The 22,966-nt window shown below is 41.2% G+C and overlaps 1 protein-coding gene across 1 annotated transcript in view; it reads left to right on the top strand.

Annotated features, from left to right (window-relative positions):
* brf1a (BRF1 general transcription factor IIIB subunit a) overlaps positions 1 to 22,966 on the top strand; it is a gene marked incomplete at its 5' end in the record, with an annotated part of 90,045 nt that overhangs the window by 30,936 nt on the left and 36,143 nt on the right. The window contains 8 exons of the mRNA XM_079224464.1: positions 540 to 633; positions 767 to 893; positions 2,083 to 2,122; positions 2,748 to 2,840; positions 4,977 to 5,309; positions 22,072 to 22,133; positions 22,408 to 22,489; positions 22,595 to 22,650. Of these exons, the coding sequence (XP_079080590.1) occupies positions 540 to 633; positions 767 to 893; positions 2,083 to 2,122; positions 2,748 to 2,840; positions 4,977 to 5,309; positions 22,072 to 22,133; positions 22,408 to 22,489; positions 22,595 to 22,650 (887 nt within the window). The remainder of the gene's footprint in view (positions 1 to 539; positions 634 to 766; positions 894 to 2,082; positions 2,123 to 2,747; positions 2,841 to 4,976; positions 5,310 to 22,071; positions 22,134 to 22,407; positions 22,490 to 22,594; positions 22,651 to 22,966) is intronic.

The raw sequence follows: 22,966 nt of genomic DNA, 5'->3' as shown, positions 1-22,966 counted from the left end.
TACGGTTTTCCTTTATCTTTTCTTTTTTTCCCTGTTCCTCTGCTGCATCGCCTAAATAATTAATTCCTCATCATAAATCATTGAGAAGGGATACAGTCGGATTGGAAGAAGTTTCTTCCCCAAATATGATGCGATAAAGGGAGTGAGCGTGTGTGTGTGTGTGTGTGTGTGTGTGTGGGGGAGTGAGCGTGTGTGCGGGGTCGTGACGGAGTGAGTGTGAGCGTGAGGGAGTGAGCGTGTGGAAGTGAAGCGTGCATCTATCTTTTAGCAGCTCTGGAGCAAGGCGGCTCTAATGACTCTTATGTAACTGTTCCCCTTCGAGGCTCGCGCCGCGATTCATTGCATAATATTAGTGTTCCCCATTACTCCTCTTCTGTGTGGCCTCTCGGCTCTGCAGGCTCAGGTTCGCTGGGTTCTCCTGGTTCTTCCTCCCGGAAGATGCACAAAGACCAGACCTGATATCTGAGCATTCAGTCTATGTGCTCATTTGTAACTCAGAAATCTCATCACATTGTTATTTCTGTTTTTGTTTTTTTTAGCTCTTCTCGTCGCCGCTCGCATGCACGACTTTCGCCGCACCATCAAGGAAATCGTCGGCGTTGTAAAAGTGTGTGAGACCACGCTCAGAAAAAGGTGTGTTTAATGTTTTTGACTCATTTTAAAAGCCAGCTTGAGAGCGGATGAAGTTTGACAGTGAAAGAGTTAAAGATGGCGACTTTCTTCAAGTTTGGTTTTTAATGATTTTAACTTTCCGCCCTGCGTTTAGACTGACAGAGTTTGAGGACACGCCCACCAGTCAGCTGACCATCGAAGAGTTCATGAAGACAGACCTGGATGAAGAGTGTGACCCGCCCTGCTTTACAGAAGGACTGAGGAAGAAAAAATTCAATAAGGTTTGTTTTTAAGTCACAGGGGGGGACAAGATTTAAGGACTGGATCAGATGTTTTGAAGAGCTGCAAGAGAACCAAGCAAAGCATGTTCTGCTGTGGACGTATTTTAGACCCTTGAGAGAAGCAACATCAGTTTAATTAAATGTATATTTAGATTATTTGGTGAATGCAAACAAACCCTTTAACCCACTAAAGTCACACATTAACACAAACAAACAAACCGGTGGAGATCCTGTGTTCTGAGAAGTAAAATGACTGTTTTTGTCAATGGAGACCTGTGGCTTTGAGAGCGTAGATGAATATAACTGCTTCAGTTCTGCTTCTCCTGTCGGTTCTGTCAGTAATAATACACCGACTAATGCGTTATAACTACACTTCAAATAATCCCTTTTTAATGTGTGAATATCAGAAAGAAATGTTCAGTCACAGTCTGTCTTTTTTTTCTTTAGATCAATTTAGATAATTGCAGATGAGATTTCCCTTTTCACCCTCGGGGAATATTTAACATATTTCATACTGTATTTTCCTGATGAGTCCATGTTGCCTTCAGGCTCTCTCCAATAATGAATGAAGGGTATTAACCTCTAAAGGGAAGCCGTCAGATCGGCGTCCTCTCTCTCAGCAGGGAGGAGCTTCTCATCAGAAACAACCATTTGTCCTTTGTACTCTTTGGCTTTTATGTAGTTTAAACAAACACGATGCAAATGGTTGAGCTTTAAAGGGGCTGAACCGCGACTTTGTTCCCTTTTTGAGCAGAGCCAGGCTAGCTGTCTTTATGCTAGGCTAACTGTCTGCTGGCTGAGGCTTCATATTTACATGAGAGTTGTATCAAGCGTCTCATCTTTAAGTTTAACTAATCTTAAAGCCTTCAGCCACTTCGCTCTGACGTTTTGTGTTTAACGCAAACATCGACAAATTGTCTTTCGGGTTTGGAAAACGTTTTGTGGTTTTTAAAACATTCAAACAAAACTTTTTTTGTTTTTTACATCAACTGAAGGTCCAACTTATTTGCTGTTTTCTACGTTGTAGATGTTTCTGGACAGAAACTCAAAGCCGATGAAACTCGTCTCGTCTCTCAGATCGTTTCTTTGTTCCTCGGATGTTTTTCCTCCAGTTGTTTCCCTGTAGTCTCGTTTACTTTTAAAGCTTCTCTCTGGCTCACCTCCTCTTCTCTTGTCTCCGTCCCTCCAGCTGGAGATGGAGCTGAGGAAAAAGATGGATGACGTCGAAGGTATGAACTGAACTTTGTGAAGATGAATCCTGCAGTTGGATTCTCTTTTATTACAGTCGAGCATCTCATTGTCTCACGTGAACTTGAGTAGATGCACCTCCGTGTTTGAAACTAAAAACACGATTTAGTTCCAGCACGACGTGTAATCACTTGAACGTTGCAGCACGACATAGGTTTTTTTTAAATTATGGGAGATGTTAGGGTTAGCAAGCAAAGTAAGTACCATTTATTTTCAGGGACATGAGAAGTTTCACATAGATACTCCTAACATATAGAGCTATGTTATATATTAAATTCAAATATAGTTACGATAAGAAAATACAACTTTTAATTCTTTTGCAAAATATATATTTTCTTTCATTTTCTGTGCCCTATCATAAACCAATATACCAGTAACACATATATGAACTTTTTATCTATATTCCCAAGGGTTTTCTGTATATTATACCTTTTTTAATTATTCAAATAGGCCTTGTGGTTGAGGAGATAATCAGAATTTAGTATGGGTATATTAACCATTCAGATTTTCGGAAAACAGGGCTTGATGCCATAAGGTTTATGATGTGACTTTGTTTGCTCCGGGAATCCTTCTGTGTTTTTATTTCTTCTGTTCTTCGTCCACTAGAGGAGATCCAGGTCTACCAGGATGAGATCGACGCAGAGCTTCAGAGCTGTCGGCCCAAACTGAGAGGAGTCTACGCCGCCTACTCTAAAGAAGGTACGCAGCGTCTTTTTCATTTGTATTAACGAGCATCTTCCACATAAGGAGAGTTTGAGGGTTTCTCTTGAGAGTAAAGTCACGTTGTAGCCACCGTCTGAATTAAAGAAGCGTTCTCGCGGTGAGGACGGAGGAGGATGTTATGTTCTATTCACGTGAGACCCGTCGTTTTACTTGAGTGTTTTGCGGCTCATGTTCGCAGTGTTACTGCGTTACCGCAGTGTGTAACAGTCTGTGGTGTGTGTGTGTGTGTGTGTGTGTTACTGCGTTACCGCAGTGTGTAACAGTCTGTGGTGTGTGTGTGTGTGTTACTGCGTTACCGAAGTGTGTAACAGTCGTGTGTGTGTGTGTTAGGGGTGGGAATCACCAGAGGTCCCACGATTCGATTTTATCACGATACTTGGGTCCCGATTCGATACTATCACGATTCTGCGATATATTGAGTATTGTGATTTTTATTCCCTTTTTTCACTGCAAATTGTCCCCAAAGGAAAACGTTGTCAACATATTGTATCTAAGAAGATACCATTTTCAGTCTGTTCATCTCACTTCTCAAAATGTGATTGTCAAGCAGACAAACTGACCAACACTTTCTGAACTGCTTGTGTTACAGTCTGCATAGTCGCGTCATTCGAGCTGGACGCGCCAGAGAGGGGGCGGGGCTTATCTCTGTGGTTTATCTCCGTGCAAAGAGTTTCCATTACCGCAGTGTGTAACAGTCTGTTGTGTGTGTGTGTGTGTGTGTGTGTGCGTGTGTGAGTGTTACCGCAGTGTGTAACAATGTGTGTGTGTGTGTGTCTGTGTTCTCCTTCTCATCCTTTTCCATCTTCTTCTTCTCCTAATTTTCCATCTTCTCCTCCTCCTTCTCCTCAAGCAACTTGTTGTGGGCTGAAGTGTGTGAGGACATTTTAATTGAGGCTGATTAGAGGACACATTTGAATTGGCTACCGAGAGAAGACGACATCACAGCCTACTTTTTTTTTTTTTTTTTTTTTTACTAAATGTAAATCTGAAGTTCAGATATCTACTTATATTCTATCTGCTAATAATGATCCGATGTAACTCTGTATTGAACCTCGGGCAGCGCTGAGGACTCGTTGCTGTAATGAGGTAACGGTGACACCAGCTGTGGTGTTACTTAAAAACATGACATTTTGTCCAATAAATACATAACTAGTGGAGTGACCGTTTGAGTTACTTGACATTGTTGTTGCTTTCTCTCACTATTCTATTGATTCCAGATTTTAGAGATGAAACAATTCACTTATTAATTAAAAAAAGTAAAAATGCCAAATATTGTAGTTTATCACACCAAAAGAATACAAAAATAATGCTTTTTCCAATTATGAATTTAAAAAAAGAATAATTTTACATTTTGTAAAATAAGCTCATGTGGCGAGAATACAACAATAGGCTTGATACCACGCGTCTTATTTTTTAAATATTCAGCAAAGACTGGCAACGGAGGAAACAGCTAGCCTGGCTCCGCTAAACTCACTAGTTTAACATGTGCTCTCTTGTTTGTTTTAACTTGTGAAAGTATTTTCATTCAGAATATTCAGATGCTCATATGTTCTACTTTTGCTGCACAGCTCCTTCAGTCACCGGCTGATTCATCCCCGGTGTCTGAGGGAGAGGTATCGCAAGTCCTTTCTTCCCGCTGCTGTCAGGCTGCACAATACGCTGGGCTCCCAGTAGACCACGAACACTTTGAACACTTTTTAACTTGGACACTTTAATCACTCACCTGGTGCAATATCCAATATCCAACACGTGCAATACGTTTAAGTACTTTTATATACTTTTTTATTCAGTCTATATTTAATATTAATCTTTACTGTTTTTTTTTATTGTTCTCTATTACTGTTTATTTAAATTACTTGATTTTTTAAAATCTTTTATTCACTTGTGAGCAATGCTGCTGTAATCCTGTAATTTTACCACTGCGGGACTAATAAAGGATTGTTTTATCTTATCTTAAAAGTTTAAGGTACATTTAAGAATGTTGAAAATAAGATGCTGTCCATCGAATTTAACCGTTGGATATCCGTTTTTTTTTTTTATAGATATTTGTCTGTTTTCTTAAAGCAATAAATGAAGCATAATCTCTAAATCTAACACCCGTCTCTCTCCCAGACGTGGACAAAGATGACTGCGACATCCGCTCCACGTCGTCTCTGACGGCGGACGGCGACGAGGACGAGGACGAGGACGAGGACGTGTTGCAGGCCGTCGCCAAGCACTTTGGCAAAGAGCTCGGCGAGCTCACGCTAGAGGCGCTCCTCAAGCTGGAGCGGAAGAGGCCGGGGCAGGAGGAAGAGGAGGAGCAGGAGGAGGAAGAGCTGGAGGGGGACGTCCCAAAGAGGAAAGCCCCGTCGCTGCAGTCCATCCTGGGCTCGATGCCCACGTCGGCCAGTCTCGGCCTCCACGAGCCCCTCGACGGATGCACCGGAGACGGGAAGGGAAACGGTGAGTGCAGCCAGGCTTTTAAATCCCTTTCAGGTCTCAAGTTACCATATATGAGGCGGAACGATGTCGCACAGATCGCTCATTTCTGGGGCTTAATATTCCTATTTTGTTATTTCCGTGCCATGTTTTTTTATTTGTTTTCCCGTCGGACGTCATCTGTTCGTGCTTTGTGACGCTCTTCTTCTTCTTCTTCTTCTTCTTCTTCTTCTTCTTCTTCTTCTTCTTCTTCTTCTTCTTCTTCTTCTTCTCTTTGATGTGTCGTCAGAAGGATCCGAGCAGAGACTCGTCTTCACACACCGCAGTTAGAGGAACCGGGTGCTTTTTTTTATTTATTTTTTTTAATTTTTTTTAAAAGCAACATTTCAGGCTTCATATTGTCTTATTCTGCGCCCTCGAGGACGATCCGGTTATGAATGCCAATGCATGCCCATAATAACCCGTAATCAAGTTAAAGAATGCTCTCCCAGGTTTAATTGTCGTAATTAACTCTGCTCCACGATGAAATGGGCTGCGTGTGAAATGTTTCACCCTTTTTAGGGTGAGGGAATGTGTACGAGACGAGCAGCAGAGTCTCTTTACCCCTCGAGGTGGTTGACGTCTGGATTTGTGCCACAATACTGCCGGTTGTTTTTGGTTTTGTTTGCGGCACATTCAAGTGTGTGTGTGTGTGTGTGTATTTTCCTTCAGATAAACAGTTTTATATTAAAATGTGGAAATGGAAGACTTGAGGTGGGAATAACAGTTAACTCTAATTTAAATTTAACATTTTATTTTGAAATATATTGACCCGGAAATTAACTGAAATATGTAATAGTATCAAAGAAAGGGTTGTTTTGGGAAATTCTGCTGTGGACGTATTCTAGATGCCTAAAAGAATCACTATCAGTTTAATTGTACCGATATTTAGAATATTTTCACCGCTTTTTTGACGGGAAACAAAAGTAGTTATCTATGCTATCTTCAGACAAAAGACTCCATTGACAAAAACAGTAATTTAACCTTTAAACCCAGAACATGGCAGCTGCCACCCTGATTGGTCAGTTTGTTTGCGTTAACGTTTGACTAATAATGTACATAAACATCTGTTTTATGACATTAGATTCCAAATGAATCTTACAATTAAAATAAATAAAGATGCTTTTTTACGACACTTTCCTGTTCCACATGAAAGCTTTATAGCCTGCCTACCAAAAAGAAAAAAACACAGCCGAGGCTCAAACCACATGACCTGATGAAAATGCCCCCCAATAATGCCACCGACCTCATATTCCATCAGGGGACAAGGCAACATGCACGCGGAGGTTAACGACGACCAAACTGCCTGTTGACCATAAATGTGTCTCCCTTTTTATGAAAAGAAAGAATAATGTTGACGAGTGACTCTAGTCTGAGTCATCCTCTTGGAGGCGGCGTGTCACAAGGTCATCGTATGTGGACGTCGGCGTCGGCATTAGAAGATGAAGCACGGCTGTGATTAACTGGTTTAATTGCTGGAGGCTGATCTCAGCGGGGAGCCGCATGATTAGAGGGTCTTTATTTGGCTTCTGCACTGCGTGTTCAAGCTGTGGAGCCAGTTTTGGCTCCACAGCTACGGTTACATGAACACAACATCTCTCAAAATCAGTGACGGGCCGTGCGTTATCGACCTAGGCCTTCAGTGATGTGTAGTCCGCATCAGGTGCGGACTGAAAAAAAAAAAAAAATGACTGGGGAATTACTGTCAGACCGACCCACGCGTGTATTGAACAAGGTGCGCTGCCCGGCGCGTTCATACGGACTGTCATACGCTCACTCTGCTATATGGTCGATTTTTGTGTACTATTACGGGCACGGAGGGAGGTCACTTTCTCCGAAAATGAGGCGCTTAGGGCGCAAACAGCGGACACTCCGTGGAGCAAGCCTCCAACCTTGCCGTTGCTGCGTCATTAAATCCAAATCAACAACCAGTCACATTTAGTTGTAACAAACCAATCCAACTCCAGCAGCTGCTGCACCTTGGCGCAGGGAGAGGCGCGGACCCAGTACTGGCTCCTGCTCGACCAGCAGCAGCAACAGTGCAGTGGCTTGTTGATGATTTAAATACGACTGCAGGTGTAAAACAGTGACACAACCAGCATTTCACTCACCACATGCACATAACCCTCCGTAACCCTCTGTGCGAAAGACGTCATCAGTAAATCCACCATGCAAGTCCATTTCTCAGGCTTCAGCCTGAGATTCTAACTTCTAGGTTGTAGGTTCTTGGGAGAAGCTAGAACCTACAACCTAGAAGCTTCTTTCGTTGACAGAAGTCACGCTGTCCCACTGACCAATCACAGCGCATGTTAATGGTCACGCGGGCCCTGTGGCCAAACACACGTTTCATAATGCTAGCAGGCCTCTCCATATAGTTTAACCAGCTCTCGATTGCATAGAGAAACAGAGGTAAAATGTGATTGGATGCGAAGACCCTTAACAAGCAGCGGCGCCATGCCACACAGCAGGCTGAAGGGAAGGCAGACAACAGAGCAACACAGGAGATGGGAAATGAGAAAATAAGCTAATAGGGAAAAATAATTATAATACATTGTATTTGTGAAAAACAATACAATTATAAAATATCTATAACTTTTAATTATTAAAAAATATATATACAAAAATATATATACAAAACTTAAATTGAAACTTTGTGATACTGTTTAGGCCAACAGAGAAGGCTTAGCAAGCCCTGACGGCCCACCACTGAACATGATTTGAAACCATCAAAATCATGTTCATCAAAAATTCTCAGAGAAAATTTATGAAGTATGAAGGTGATTAAGTATTTTTTAACAACTTCTGACAGAACATGAGAAGAGACATATCAACATATAAATACTTATTGGAATCTGAAAATACATTTAAAGGAATCTTTATTTATAGTCCCTTTATTAAGGGAGGAAACCGGATCACCGGAATACCCCCTTAAAAACATTTTTTTTTACTTTAATTTATGTTTTAAAGGGAGGAAACCGGACCACCCGGAATACTGCCTTTTTTTTAAAACATTTAAATTTAAGTAAAAAAATATGTTTTTAAGGGAGGAAACCGGAATACCCCCTTAAAAACATTTAAATTAAAGTAAAAAAAAAAAAATGTTTTTAAGGGAGGGAGAAAGCCAAATCACCCGAACTACACCCTTTAAAACATAAAATTTGTAAAAAAATAAAGTAACTTAGGCAGGATCCCGGTGTAACAGACCATAGTATAACCCCAGTCCAGACTATACCCGGGGCTAAAGGGGCCTAGGCTAGATTATACCCCGGGTATATTATGACCTAGGCCAATTTATACCACTCAGGCCAGATTATACCCCCATAATATCAGTAGTGTTGAGTGATGTACACAAGAATTACTTAATTTTTCAACATTTTATTGGGGGTTCATCTTTGTCAGGTAAATTAAGTGAGAAAGGTAACTGATTTAAATCTTAAAACTCTTAAACATAGACATTTATTACTTCAACCAGAAAAACAGAACAAATATTAGACTTCCACAAAGATCAAAGATTACTACGTCCTGAAACTTCAACTTCTAAGACTATCAAGTCCTTGCTACAATATAAATGTTCAAAGTTAAACACTGATACCAACATTAAAACATCCACAAAGATCAAAGATTGCTACCACACTTCTCAGTAGTGTTGCACATTAAAAGGAAGCTACTGTTACTGGTAGCGTTGCACTGATCCGCAGAGCAATACACAAGTTGGGATATATTTCTGTGAGCTGCTTTGCATGTATGAAAGAGTTGTCATACTCTTTGATGGCCAGTAAGGTACATTTTCTAACTCCTGGTCCAGCTTATTTAGTTATTAAGCATTTTGGTGTATTTGGACAGCCTGACATACTTTTTTCATTGCAAGATAGCTGTTGATTAGTTGAATCAGATCTGATTAAACTGTCTAGCTTGCTACACCAATACTGACGTTGATGTTGTTGTTATTATTAGTCAAATTTCAACTTCATGACACAACGAAAATGATCCAAAAAAATAGCCTGATAACAGTTTTGACTGAATGGCAATAACGAACGTCACACCCCTTCACTGACTATCTAACATTAGCTAACTACCAAGATTACCTGACATTAGATTCAAGATATATTTATTGTCATATACACAAATTACAGACCGTTACTCTGTATAATGAAAAGCTTATTTTGCTAGGTCCTCCTAACACACAGAATTAGAATAAACTTAAGGTAAAAAATAAATATAGATAAGGCACAAAATCTGATAACAGTATTTCATTATCTGTGTATAAAGTGCACTATGCATTAATACAAATATACACCCTGGGGTATACTTTGGCCTGGAGGGGTATAGTATGGCCGAGGCTATTTTACACCCCTGGGTATACTCTGGCCTTGGCCAAAGAAAAAAAAAAAAGCTCGATCGCGCCCGCTTTAGTTGTAAAAGCTATCCATTTTTGCCACCTATGACCGATTGACTTGAAATTTGGCACATATGTTCTGTTGTGACTGCTCTACAAAAAGGTTCCATTGTGCATTAAGCTCTGCCTACTTAGATTTCCCCTCATTTTGAATTTAGTGAAAAACACATTCTTGCCCACTCCTCCTAAAGGCTGGGTCCGACTTTTACAAAACTTTCTGTGGATATTTTGAACTTTGTGGATATCTCATTGCGTTTAGAAGATTTGAACAGATTAACCTCTTAAGGGCGTGGCTTAATACGTCAATACACATAACATCCAAATCACTTTGCCTATCCTCACAAATATTGTAGCATATGTCAACATCGGGTCCCTTAACGTACCATAATTTCTTCATAATATTCAAACACTAGAGGGCGCTGCAGTGAATCGCCCAGTTTTTTTTCCTTGTTGCCAGGCGTCATATTTTAACGAATTCCTAGTGATTAAATCTGATTGCTTTCATATTCTGGCAATATGATGTTGACCTTTGCAGGGAAAAGTTTTCAAATAATTTAAAAAATATCAAACTGAGCGCAGAGCAGTGGCAAAAAACTAAATTTGTACTTACATTATCAATCTGCTCCATATTTCTCATGTCATGACTTCCTAACCCTGAAGATAATTTTGAATTCTAGTCATAGCGCCACCTAGTGGCAACAATAAATTACATGTTTTTTACTTTTATACCTTGCTCCTCACAGATTAATCCTATCACTTAAAGTTGTCAGAAGAGATTTAAGACATTGATAATCCATCACTTTGAAGATTGTAAGGATCCGTTGAACGGCGCCGAGCATCGCGGAAGTTCGATCCTTCGCCATGAACGAATAAACCGATGTAACTCGAATCCACATGATCAGATCCTTTCCAAATTCCACATGTTTGATGAGACTCCAGGCCTGAAGACATGTGCAGTTTCATTTTTAAATAGTCATAGCGCCACCTAATGATAACAGGAAGTAAAGGTTTCTATACTTTGGCTTGCTTCTCTTAGTAGGTCAATCAGATCGACATCAAATGACTTCTACACAAACATCAGACTTCCATGATGCCAGCCCCCAAAGCTTTTGATGTTTCGTTTAATGCTGAGGGACTAACCATACTCAAAATGTAACTAAACTTGGCACACATTTACAGGTAAAGATGTAGTTACCTGATATTATCTGAATGCTTCAAAATGGCACTTTGCTCGATAGCGCCCCCTACAAATATTAATTTATGCAGCCCCAGCGCTACGGTTGACCCAGATGGATGACACTTGGTAAGCATATTTAACGCATGTAAACTGAAAATAATAAACCATACCGGAAGTCGGATAGGGTTTTGACAACCCTTGAGTTGTGAAAGCCCACAGATTTCGTGTGGGTCTGTGGGTCGATCATGGCATTAAGCTCCGCCTACTTAGATTTTCCACCATTTTGAATTTTGTGAAAAACACATTCTTGCCAAATTCTCCTAAACGCTGGGTCTGATTCTTGCAAAATCTTCTGTGCATCATTATTGGTTCAATTCCATAAAAGAATATGAAGGGTTTGTTGAAATCTCATTGTGTTCAGAAGATAAGGACCAATGAAGGAAACATTTCAACAAAGCAGCCCTCGCAGTACGTTCAACATAGATATACACAATTTGGTAGGCATATGTACCACATATAAACTTAAGAATAACTCTCTTGGGACCATGCTCTAAACCGTACCTGAAGTCGGACATTTTGATTTGGGTGATTTTTCTACGTTCATTTCTTTCTATTTCTAGTTTATATTGCCATGGTTTCCCAGTAGGTGGCGCTATGACCTATGAGTTAATATTGGCATTGGTTATATATTGGTTGAAGCCCCTGCTAAATGACATGGCGGCGCTGCTGCACACATGAAATATCGTCTAACTCGTGTACGCAGCTTCTGACGGTCTAGCAAGTTCCAGGTCGCATCAACCTCCGTCCATCAAGTTGTTATCTGGTACGTGTAGTTTTCATTCATAGTACAGTGAATTTTTTTGGTTTGTTTTAGAACCAGTTTGTAGTGGAAAGTAATTTAATGCAACGTGGTTGTTAAATGAAATCAAACTGCACCCAGCCTAATTCATATCATAGATTATTTTACGTAAACTCACCTTTTGGCTTACATTTATTTTTAATGTTTTCTTTCCCACACGGAACTATACTTTCTGCCGTTTTTCCTCGTCTCTTCCCACTTTGAGTTTGCGCTTCCTGCACACACAAACAATTGGTTTTGAAACGTGTGTAGAAACCATTGTTAGTTTGTGTCAAACAGTGTGTGTGTGTGTGTGTGTGTGTGTGTGTGTGTGTGTGTGTGTGTGTGTGTGTGTGTGTGTGTGTGTGTTTTCCTGCTGCTGTGCTTTTGTTTGGAGGATATTCTGTGGATTCATGCTGGTCTGGGTTCAGTTCTTTCGGCTAATCGTGGTGGCTTTGGTAAAGGGGGGCTCAATCTTCGAAGTATTAAGTGGACCGATCGCGATAGACCAGTCAATTGCAAAGGTAGTGCGGCTAGATCACATGCCATTTAAAAAAAAAAAAAAAAAAAGTCTCAGTATTTGATGTTTTTCCCCGACTGCATAATACACCAACAAGCATGATGCGCTACAATGCTAAACATGAAAGAGATCATGGATGTGGCAACGAAGATCGCCTTTAGAGCTAGAGCGCTTCAAAGACTGCTGTTCCGTGCACATCTGGGGAAGGCTGATTGCGACCACTCTGACTTCTTGCTACACACTGATGTGAGATGGCTTAGCAGGGGGAAATTCCTGCAGAGATTTCGAGAGCTCTGTCTGGAGATAAAGGAGTTTCTCCATGTTGTTAAACGTGCAGAATACAACCATCTCAATGACCATCGCATGGAGATATGAAATCGTTGATCACATTTATCAATGACCAAATACTATTTTTACACTTAAAAACGTTTGAATCCCGCCTAAAGTCAAACTGAAAGTTGCTTCAAATATCTCAGAGGGGAAATAAATCAATAATCATCTTTTTAGTGAGTAAAGGAGAAGTTTCCCATTCATCAATTGAGTTATTATGTTGCTTTTAATCTATAAACGTAATAATTGGAATTACGACATGCTTTTCTTTCCTTTTTTAGATTCTGTCACTAAAAACATCTGTTCATCCCAAACTGAACACTTCCTTTCTTAATGATGTCATGTCTCCTCTCCCTTGGCAGTCTGTCTTTCATTAACTTGTGCCACTGGAGCGCGATGCCGGCCAGCACCTACTCCGGCCGGCACCTCCTCCGGCTCCTCCTCCTTCTTTGTCGCGTTCGATGATAAGATGTCATCCTCGAACTTTTTTCTTTTCCCACCGTTCGTCCTCCTCGCTCACGACGACGACTGCAGTGAAACGTAGATCTCAGCGATTCGGGGTGTGGGCGAGGCTGGAGTTGTGATTCGGCCTTTCACGATAACAATATTATGATAAACAACAATATTATTGTAGTGTGTGTGTGTGTGTGTGTGTGTGTGTGTGTGTGTGTGTGTGTGTGTGTGTGTGTGGCGTTGAAAGACATGAATCTCAGCACCATCTTCTGCAAATCAAATGCGTCGTTAATTAATAACGACTCATTAATAACCCATGAAGCCGATTCACTCACAAACACGACCCGGACAGCTGGGCGACCCAGGTGTCGGAGGAGGGGAGTGTTTACGAGGCCCGGGGCGGTACAGTAGAGATGGCTGGACATGTGGCCGGATGGAGGCGACCTCTCAGAGGAGGAGGGGGTGGAATTTCAAGGGGGGCGAGGCTTCACTGATACTCAGGCAGAGGAAACACCCCTTTCCTCTCTCTGGACGGCCAAGCACACACCGTGTGCGTGAATTTTCCTTCAGACAAACAGTTTTATATTAAGATGTGGAAATGGAAGACTTTAGGTGAGAATAACAGTTAACTCGATATTTTTTTTCATCTGTAATCGTATCAAAGAAAGGGTTGTTTAGGGAAATGCTTCTGTGGACGTATTCTAGACGCCTAAAATAATCACTATCACTTTAATTGTACATGTATTTGCTTTCTGACGGGAAACGCAAGTAGTTATCGATGCTATCTTCAGAGACACAAGACTCCATTGACAAAAACAGTAATTTAACCTTTAAACCCAGAACATAACCCAAAAAAACACACACAAAAATAAAGATGCTTTTTTTCACTTTACGACACTTTCCTGTTCCACATTGAAGGTTTATAACCTTCCTACCAAAAAAAACGTGTGTGTGACTGCTGCAGCGGCGTCTTCTGGCTCCGAGGACGGAGAAACAGAACAGTCGAAGCTGGAGTTTGACGCCACAGACTTTTGGGGTTCTCTCCGTCAGAGAAATCAAAGTTACTGGGATGTGATTTAGTTCTACGAGTACGTCGTCACCCGTTGTCGCTCCACGTGCTGTGAGAGGGGGGTTAATTACAGTGGGCTGACTATGTACAGTTTCCATTCAGACATAGTCTCACAAAGATGGCCGATAGACGTTTAAAACCTGCCGAGGAAATGATGCAGGAACAAACGCAAACATTTAACAGAGGAGACAAAGATCAGACTTCTGGAGGAATGCAATAAATAGAAAAAGCTTTCAATAAAAAGCAACAAAAACGGCGGCAACAGATTTCAAAGAAGTTATTTAAGAAATTGTCTCGAGGGGTAAAACCGGAGAGCGATCTTTAATCGCAAAGAAGGAAGTGCAAAAATCTGCAGGACGAATTTATGATATCTAAAGTATGAAATCGATGTGTTGTCGTCAATCGTATCGTTTGGGTTCTGCATTCGTTTTCTGGATTTATTGTGTTTGAGTTCGGAGGAAGAGGGGCAGTTCAGGAGGAAACCTTCCAAACGATTGAGCATTTTGAGGGTGTTTTGTTCAACTTGAACAGGTGTTTAAAGTCACCACGAGTCATGGACACGTCTTTGTTTTAATGCAACTAAGAGCGTAACTTTCTTTAGCGTAACACTGCTGGAATGATCCTCACGAGAGAACCAGAAGGCTCTGAGAGCTGGAGGTCCGTATCCGGAGATGATTAATGAGATTTATGTTTTGAAAGCGTATGTATGTATGTATGTATGTATGTATGTATGTATGTATGCATACTAAACGTTCCGCTTTTTGTCAGGGATATACATAAATCCTGCTCATTGTGGTATGATCATAGAAAGTCATCAGCAGAAACTAGTGATGGCGAGATGAAGCTTTCCATCCAATTGGTTCGCTCATGTGCCGAAGCTTCATGGGGCTTCATCTGCTCTACTGCGCCACCAAGTGGACAATACATGTAAAACAGGCAGAGGGATCATAACGACACCATGGCTTTGGTGTGTGAAGCTTTAAATTGAATACATTATTTTTGACGCCAATACATCAATTAATAACTTATTAATTTTGTGTCTATCTTTATGATATAATGGTGGGGTCAAAATCAAAACTCAAAACAAATTAAAGCTGCGAGCAGCTGTGACTGGGCCCTCGCTTCAAGCACGTCGGGGACGCCGGCGGGTCGCCGACTCTCCCGGCCGTGGGTCAGTGGTTAGAATATCCGAGGAACGATGTTTCGAGCCTCGGCTCCGCTAGTCCATGTTGATGTGTCCAATTTGTTTTAAAGTAAAAATAAGAACTTTTCCACAGTGCTTGGCTTTTTGAGACTATTTCGCCTGCTTTATAAAATACCCTTTCACAGACACAGATGAAGCTGGGTACAGAGAGGAAGGGGGAATCCATTGAGTTTCGCTGCCCTTATATTTCAAATCGCACGGCAAACCCACGAACCATGTTCTGAATCAGTCACGTGGTACGGCCGGCTCGCGAGGCTTCGAACGTCACCGCATACGTCATCGACACAAGCCTCGATACGCGCTTCACCAAAATCTACCTGGATTACTCGACACACGCATCGAAGCCTCTACACGAAAGGACACATCACTAGCAGAAACACAACGTGGGTTAAACGGTCCGGCCGCATCGTCGTGACATGTTTCGACTCTCGTGCTTATAAACGGTTCTCCGGCATTCTCTAAATTCCTCCATGAAGAGTCGCTGGGTTTGTCTCCCGATGTCCTGACGTTGTAGACTCACTCAGTCTGATGATTAATTCATCCTCCTCCTCCTCCTCCTCATGAAAGCACAGACTGTTGTGGGGAGAAAAATAGGCCGAATGTTGGAGCGGGACAAAATGACAGGAAGTGTCTTTTGATCTGGAGACGTTCACTCAGAATATGGAAAACTTTAGTCTCCTTGTTTGAAAAGATCTGACAAACATTGGTCTGAGAGGACGCACAGTTGTGGTGGAAGAGAGGCGACTGAAGGACAACATGGCTGCTCATAACAATGGAAACACTAGTGATGTCACGTCTGCCGGTCTTGCTGTGTACGGGACTCCAAATACATCTTTCCTCCTCTGGTGAAACGCTCCAAAAAGTGTTTTTGTTTCATCGCCCACGAAACGACAGATCTTGATTTGTATAAGAAGTGGATATTGGTTTATACGAGCTTGTGCAAGTTGGTTTATACGAGCTCGTGGACGTTGGTTTCTACAAGCTCGTATATGCTGGTTTATATGACGTCGTATTAGGATTATTAGGAATACCATACTAATACTGTGTTTGACCCCCTTTCACCTTCAGAACTGCCTTAATTCTACGTGGCATTGATTCAACAAGGTGCTGAAAGCATTCTTTAGAAATGTTAGCCCATATTGATAGGATAGCATCTTGCAGTTGATGGAGATTTGTGGGATGCACATCCAGGGCACGAAGCTCCCGTTCCACCACATCCCAAAGATGCTCTATTGGGTTGAGATCTGGTGACTGTGGGGGCCATTTTTTTTTTTTTTGTCTTGACCAGGACCACACCCCTAAATGCATTGAAGCAACTGCCATGTGATTGGTTGATTAGATAATTGCATTCATGAGAAATTGAACAGGTGTTCCTAATAATCCTTTAGGTGAGTGTATGTTGCTGGCTAAGAGTAAATGACGATTGAAACACAGAAAAAATAGAAGTTTCAGGTCCACTTATTTAAAAAAAGAAAGGAAAAAAAAGAAGCACTTTCAGGATGATTATCTCCTTGACATGATGCTTCACTAAGCCCTAAAGCTCTCCCAAATCATAGCACAATATGTGAACAGTCTCTCTGCAATGTTTTTACTTGAAAAAGTGAAGCAGAACAAAGTCAGAGAGGTAAAGTACAGAGAGAATTCAGGCGAGGTTTCCAAAATTTGCATTTGGGCACATTTGCGCATATTTTCGTGCATCTGTGACATTTGAATTTTTTCATGTAGCAAACCTTATATTTCACTTGTATATGACTTATGGTGTTCAATAAACTTGTATTAGTGTGGATTTACTGAGGGAAATGCATTTTTTCTTTTATTTGCTATTTTCTCAAAAGAATTTCAAAATTTGCTGACTCTGCGATTTATGTTGCTGTGTTCTTTGGTTCATATCTCGGTGATGCTTTGCAGCAGAGGGATTTGCTGAATATATTTGGAATCTGTGTGAAATTGTCTTGCCAGAGATTTTTGTTGCTTTTTTTTTTTTTTTTTTTTTTCAGGCAAAACCTGCGACCCACTGAAAACGGGTCCACCAGGTGAGAATCACTGCTTTAACCCTTGATATATTCTTCAGGTGATAGTAGGCTGATTTCGTAATAGTCTTGATATGGCTGTTCAGGTTGAGGTCTGAATCCATAACTACACCTAGATTTCTGGCTTGGTTTAAGGTTTTTAACATCAGTGATTGAAGCTGAGCGCTCACTTTTAAGTCAAAATGAACTCCCGTGTTCATGGTGATGAAGGAACAACGGGCTTTGATGTACTTGTTAGTCATTTACTGTTAGTTTTGGTCTTTTCATGGGATTTGTTGACGATACGGCGGTCAAGTCCCTTCCCCTTTCCGGTGGACCAATGGGATGTTATTTTATTGTAAAACGTTTGACTTGTAAGACGGTGAAAATACTTAATTTAAAAACATAAATACTTAATTATAAACATACATACTTAATTGTAAACATAATGTGTCTAATTCATGGCACAATTTTAATGGGATAAAAAAAAAGTTTTGCCATTAACTACTGTTCATATTTATTTACGAAATAAAGTCCAGTGGGGGTCACCGGAAAGGGGGCGGGACTTATCCACTGTCAGTTAAGTACTGTTAAAAAAAGAAAAAGTAAAAACGTGTGTATTTGTATCCCAAACGCACATTTATGAGCGAGGAGCTCTCAGTCTGGGTTTCTTCAAGGTCGTGGAGGTCAGGTTTTAATGGTCGCCCGTGTCGGCAAGGCTCCAGCACTCGCTGGCTGGTTCTCCTCTGGCAGCGAGCCTTATTACCTCACTGCTACAGGACGGACTTCTGCTCCAGGAGCCGGTTGACTTTTCCTTTTCTCTTTTTTTGCATTTAAAGCACTTTACTGAGAATGTGATCCGTAGGTTTCTTGGTGTGAGCAGCAGCACAACAACAGGAGGTGAAGAGAAATAAAAACATGGCTTCACTGTTCAGATCCTCTTATTGCCTTTGAGCTGCAGAATACAGAGAAAAGTCCTCTTGAGGCTTTTGCTGCATGCAGGTTATGAACGCATATCATTGTTCTTTTCCCCCTTCACCAATTATGTGACCATGTATTCATTAAAAAGAGATGCTGCAAAAATATGATCCCATAGCTATCACCATGAAACTTTAAATATGCAAATGAGGCGTTATCTAATGGTAACTTTTGGTGACGTTAGAAGAAACCTCCACATTCAAATAGACAAAGTAGTAAAATACAACATAAAATATTGTATTCCCGCTAGTTGTGGGAACAAAATAAATCGTGTGCTTTCTGGTTTTAGATTTAAACATTGAAGGATTTATTGTCCTCATTTAATATTATTGAACATTTTAAAACTTAGTAAAAACTTAAAAGCAGTGCCACCATCGCCATCTAAAACAGACCTGGTAACCCTAACTGGCAACCGCTCTGTGCAGAAGTGCTGCAGGATGAAAACGTTGTTTTTGTTTCTTTTGCTTTTCTGTTTGTGACAAATTAAACAAACAATGTTTTTATTTAGTCCGTTTCAGAAGCTTTTGTGCCATTTCTCTCTCTGAGCTTCGGACGGACTGAGTTTCCCCCCGTTTCCAGTCTTTATGCTAAGCTAAGCGCCACACGTTTAAAGGCACAGATGAGTTGTATCATCTTACCTATCCCATTGAATGTATCCCAAAATGTTGAACTACACTTTTTTTTAATGTATCTAAAATGTGCAATAATGAAAATATTCTAATTTCAGAGCTATTTTTGTACCTGATTGAAAACGTCTACTTTCTTTCTAAAACTCGAGGAGCCAGAGTGTTTTAAATGCTGTTGTTATTTACTATGAAATATTCCTGTGTATTATCGTCGTCGGTTTTTCTTCACCTCTCGACAGCCGGCGTCCCATCGATGGGAATCCTGACAAATTGAAACGTCTGTCTGTCTTGTCTGTCTGTCGCATGTAGGGAGGATCAGGATTGTTGCTGACATCAAGCACCGCGAGTCCGGATGATGTGGGCTCCTTTTTGAAGTGTGGATGATGGGTGATCTCACTCTCTCTCCCTCCCCCCACCTTGGAGCAGTCGGCTTACTTTTAATTTAGCCAGCATGACTTTTTTATTCCTCCTCTTTCTGTCTCCTCCGATCCCAAATGAAACAGGATTAGAAGATCAGCGATCCTCTTCCTCCTCCTCGAACGTCCTCTGTCCTCTCTCGTTCCTCCACGTCTTCCCTCCTGCTGCTTTTCTCCATCAGTCTCTTTGTCTCATTCGTTTCTTCTTAATCTTTCTTTGTCTCTTTTCTCTCGCTCGTTATGCTTCATCCTTTCACCTCCGCACTCTCTTTCTTTCCCCTGGATCTCTATTGGCCTTTTTCTTCTGCGTTGTTCTTTTCCTCCCTGTCTCTTAAAGGACACAGCTGGAGATATTTTGTATTTTTCTTGTCAACGAGTCGAGACAAAAAGAACATAATCTTGTGTTACCGTGACGACTTTGGACCTTCAGAGTCAAACCTTTGTTGAGAAAAGTTACAAAAAAAACACCTTCTCCTCTTCATTTGATCAAATCAGTATTTAAAGCTTTTAGTCTTTAGGTTGTAAACATTAGTCTGCAACTAAATGCTGCAGTGCTTTAATCTAAATGTGAGGTTTCATGAGTTACAATCATGTTATTGTTATAATTATTATTAGTTCATAATCTCGTTAATAGTGGAGCCTTCCCTTTAGAGTGTGACCTCATCAAAAGGCTCAACTCCAAATATGGATGGACCGAAGGATATTTGATGTTTCACATGTTGCTCTTTCAATATCATTTGAGTTTTCGACTGACACACACGCGCACGCACTTGCGCAAAATAGTCCCGAAGAAAAAGACCCGTTGGCTTCAAAGCTACGACGACTGCGGTGGATTTAAGAGCTTTTTATTTCAAATGAAACTATAGATTAGTGAGAAGTTTTAACAAATATATTTTTTTCACGTCTTCAGACAAACAGGAAGTCAGAACGTACCGAGAGACGCATTCTTGGTTCTGGTCTTTTTTTCCTGAGATTTGTTGACACCATAAACACAAAGAACACCAGCAGCCTCTTCTTTGAAGTCTCTGTATCTCCAGCTTTCTATGTTTGGCTCGATCTCTCCCTCCAGCTCTCCCTCCTCTCCCCCTCTCGCTCTCCCTCTTTTACATCTCTTGCTCCCTCCCTCCCTCGTCTCCTTCACCTGTTCCTTCCTTCAGGGCACATTTCCTCTTATTTCTTTTTTGTTTTTACTGCTTGTTGGTATCGAAGAGGCAGTGAAGCCTCGTATTCTCCTGACCACTGTGTGTGTGTGTGTGTGTGTGTGTGTGTCCTTTCTGAACAGCCGATATATAGTTCTGATCGTGAGGTCTGCAGAATCTTCTCTAAGAAATTTGTTTTGGGGGCGATTTGATCAAATTAGGGCGTGCAGATATATCAAAGCCAGACTGAATAATAACTCTGTAATTGCCCCCCCACCCCGGACCGGTGTTATCAGCTCTTAGTCTCGCTGCCTCCCGGAGCTGCCAATCTCTCCCGGGGCTTGTCTCCATCTTATCTCCTCCCACACTTCACGGGGAGGGAGCTCTTAGAGGGCTGGAACCCGGCAGATAGCGGCTGACCCGTCACTCCCCTTTTATTATTAAACCCACTAACTCGGCTGACTGGATTAGCTCCTCGGCTGTGCACCTCGGCTGTGCACCTGTCTCTCCGGTACGTCTTTGAACGCCGCCCTGGTGGGGTGGGGGCGGTGCGGGACTGACGGGAGAAGGCCCTGCCCCCCTGTGAACATGCCAAAGGGCAGCAAAAGCTGACAAAAGTTAAACGAGCAGGGTTCTTACGGAAAAGTCATTGAAAAAAAAGAAAATCACAAAGGTTTTGGAAAAGTCACGGACATTTGTTATATTCATATGTTCATGACGTTCATTTACGCTGATTTTGAAATAATTAATATGCTTTTAAAAGAAAGACGCTCAAAATATAAGCAGGCATACATACATCTGTATAAATGTTTATTCTTTTAATCAAACTATTGTCTCTGATTCATTTGTGTCATTTAAGGTATACTGCATGCTTTGAATTCTCATTGTTAGTTTAAATACTACATTTTCTCACCTTTTCATGTATACACTGAGATTTCACTAAATGTTTGGTCATGGAAATTTGGTTAAAAGTCATGAAAATCCATTGGTCAAAATGTGTATGAACCCTGAACGACTCCCATAAAGCTCTTGAAAACATTTCCCTCCCATCTCTACTCTCTGATTGGCCGTCTGATTTTTTGAGTGACAGCTGTCGAGTTTCATCCTGATGGTGCTGCTGATGGTCCCTCCTTTCTAGTTTCCTTTATCAAAGTCAATCACATTTCCTTTGAACCTTTCTCTTCCGAAATTGAACTTTGTCTCCCACCGGGGGAATTAAAATGTATTCTTCTTTTTTTTTCTTCTTCTTCGCTACCACCTTTTTCTTCTTTTTTTATCAACACATTGAAAACGTTTAACTCTTTGCAATCAGCTCCAGGAGAGGGAGTCGGGGCGTGAAAAATGCAAATTGCCGTTTCAACATCTGCTGAAAGTATAAAAATAAAGCGCGTCCGCAATCTAGAAAGCGCATCGTAATTGAAAAGGAAGAGCGTTGAAGGTAGATGGCTCTGACGCGAGCTAAGCTTATTAGCGTCTTATCAGGAAGCTACCGTGGAAATGTGCGTTAGAGTGTGTGTGTGTGTGTGTGTGTGTGTGTGTGTGTGTGTGTGTGTGTGTGTGTGTGTGTGTGTGTGTGTGTGTGTGTGTGACAGATGGGGATGCTGACGGCGGGGAGCTGGACCTGAGCGGGATTGATGACAGTGAGATAGAGCTGGTAGGTTCAGGACGTCCAGTCTGGTTTAACATGCTGCTAAGAGCTGCTGCTTCCTGTTGAGCTTCAATGGTTACGTGTCTCTGCTTTCAGCTCTTTATTGAGATGAGTTCACCTCTCAATGTTTGTTTTAAATATATTTGTAATATATTTATATTTTGATATATATATTTATTTAAAGATAAATATATATATATATATATATTAAAAGATATATAAATATATTTAAAACATGAAATATATATACACCAGTAATACGGCTCTGCTCCTCCTGCAGTACCTGCTGAGTGACTATGAAGTCCAAGTGAAGACTGCGCTGTGGATGGCAGAGAACTCTGACTACCTCAAGGAGCAGAAAGGTACTTTTATTTGATTATTTAAAAAGCTCCTCCTGGACCTCCAGTGTACCTTTCACTGGTCCTCAGATGTTTGGATGCTCAGACTTGTCTTGTGTCTGCTTTCAGAGAAGGAAGCAAAGATAGCGAAGGAGAAGGCGCTCGGGATCTACAAAGAGAAGAAGGTACCAGCTTTAAGAACGTCAATAGAAATCAGTTGATTGTTAGCAGAGAAAGTGAACAGTCGGGTGAGATGCTTCTCAAAGGTATCCGACCTCCAGACGCCCAGATACGTTCTCTCTTAGTTTACTCATTTTATTTCTGAATCTAAACCAGTGAATCTCAACAATTGTGGCTTACGACTGCTGGTGGAAAAAGGGTCAACTTATCGGCCCTAAAATCAGCCTTTTAGCTTTTTAATTATTTGGTTACCTGAAGTACGAGAAGAATTTTCTCACCCCACAAAAGAAACACTCAATCCCTTCAATTCAGCAGATTTGG

Source organism: Taurulus bubalis (assembly GCF_910589615.1).
Source record: "Taurulus bubalis genome assembly, chromosome: 1".
NCBI lineage: Eukaryota > Metazoa > Chordata > Actinopteri > Perciformes > Cottidae > Taurulus > Taurulus bubalis.
Note: the sequence above shows the minus strand (reverse complement) of the source record. Positions and strands in the feature narration are given on the sequence as shown.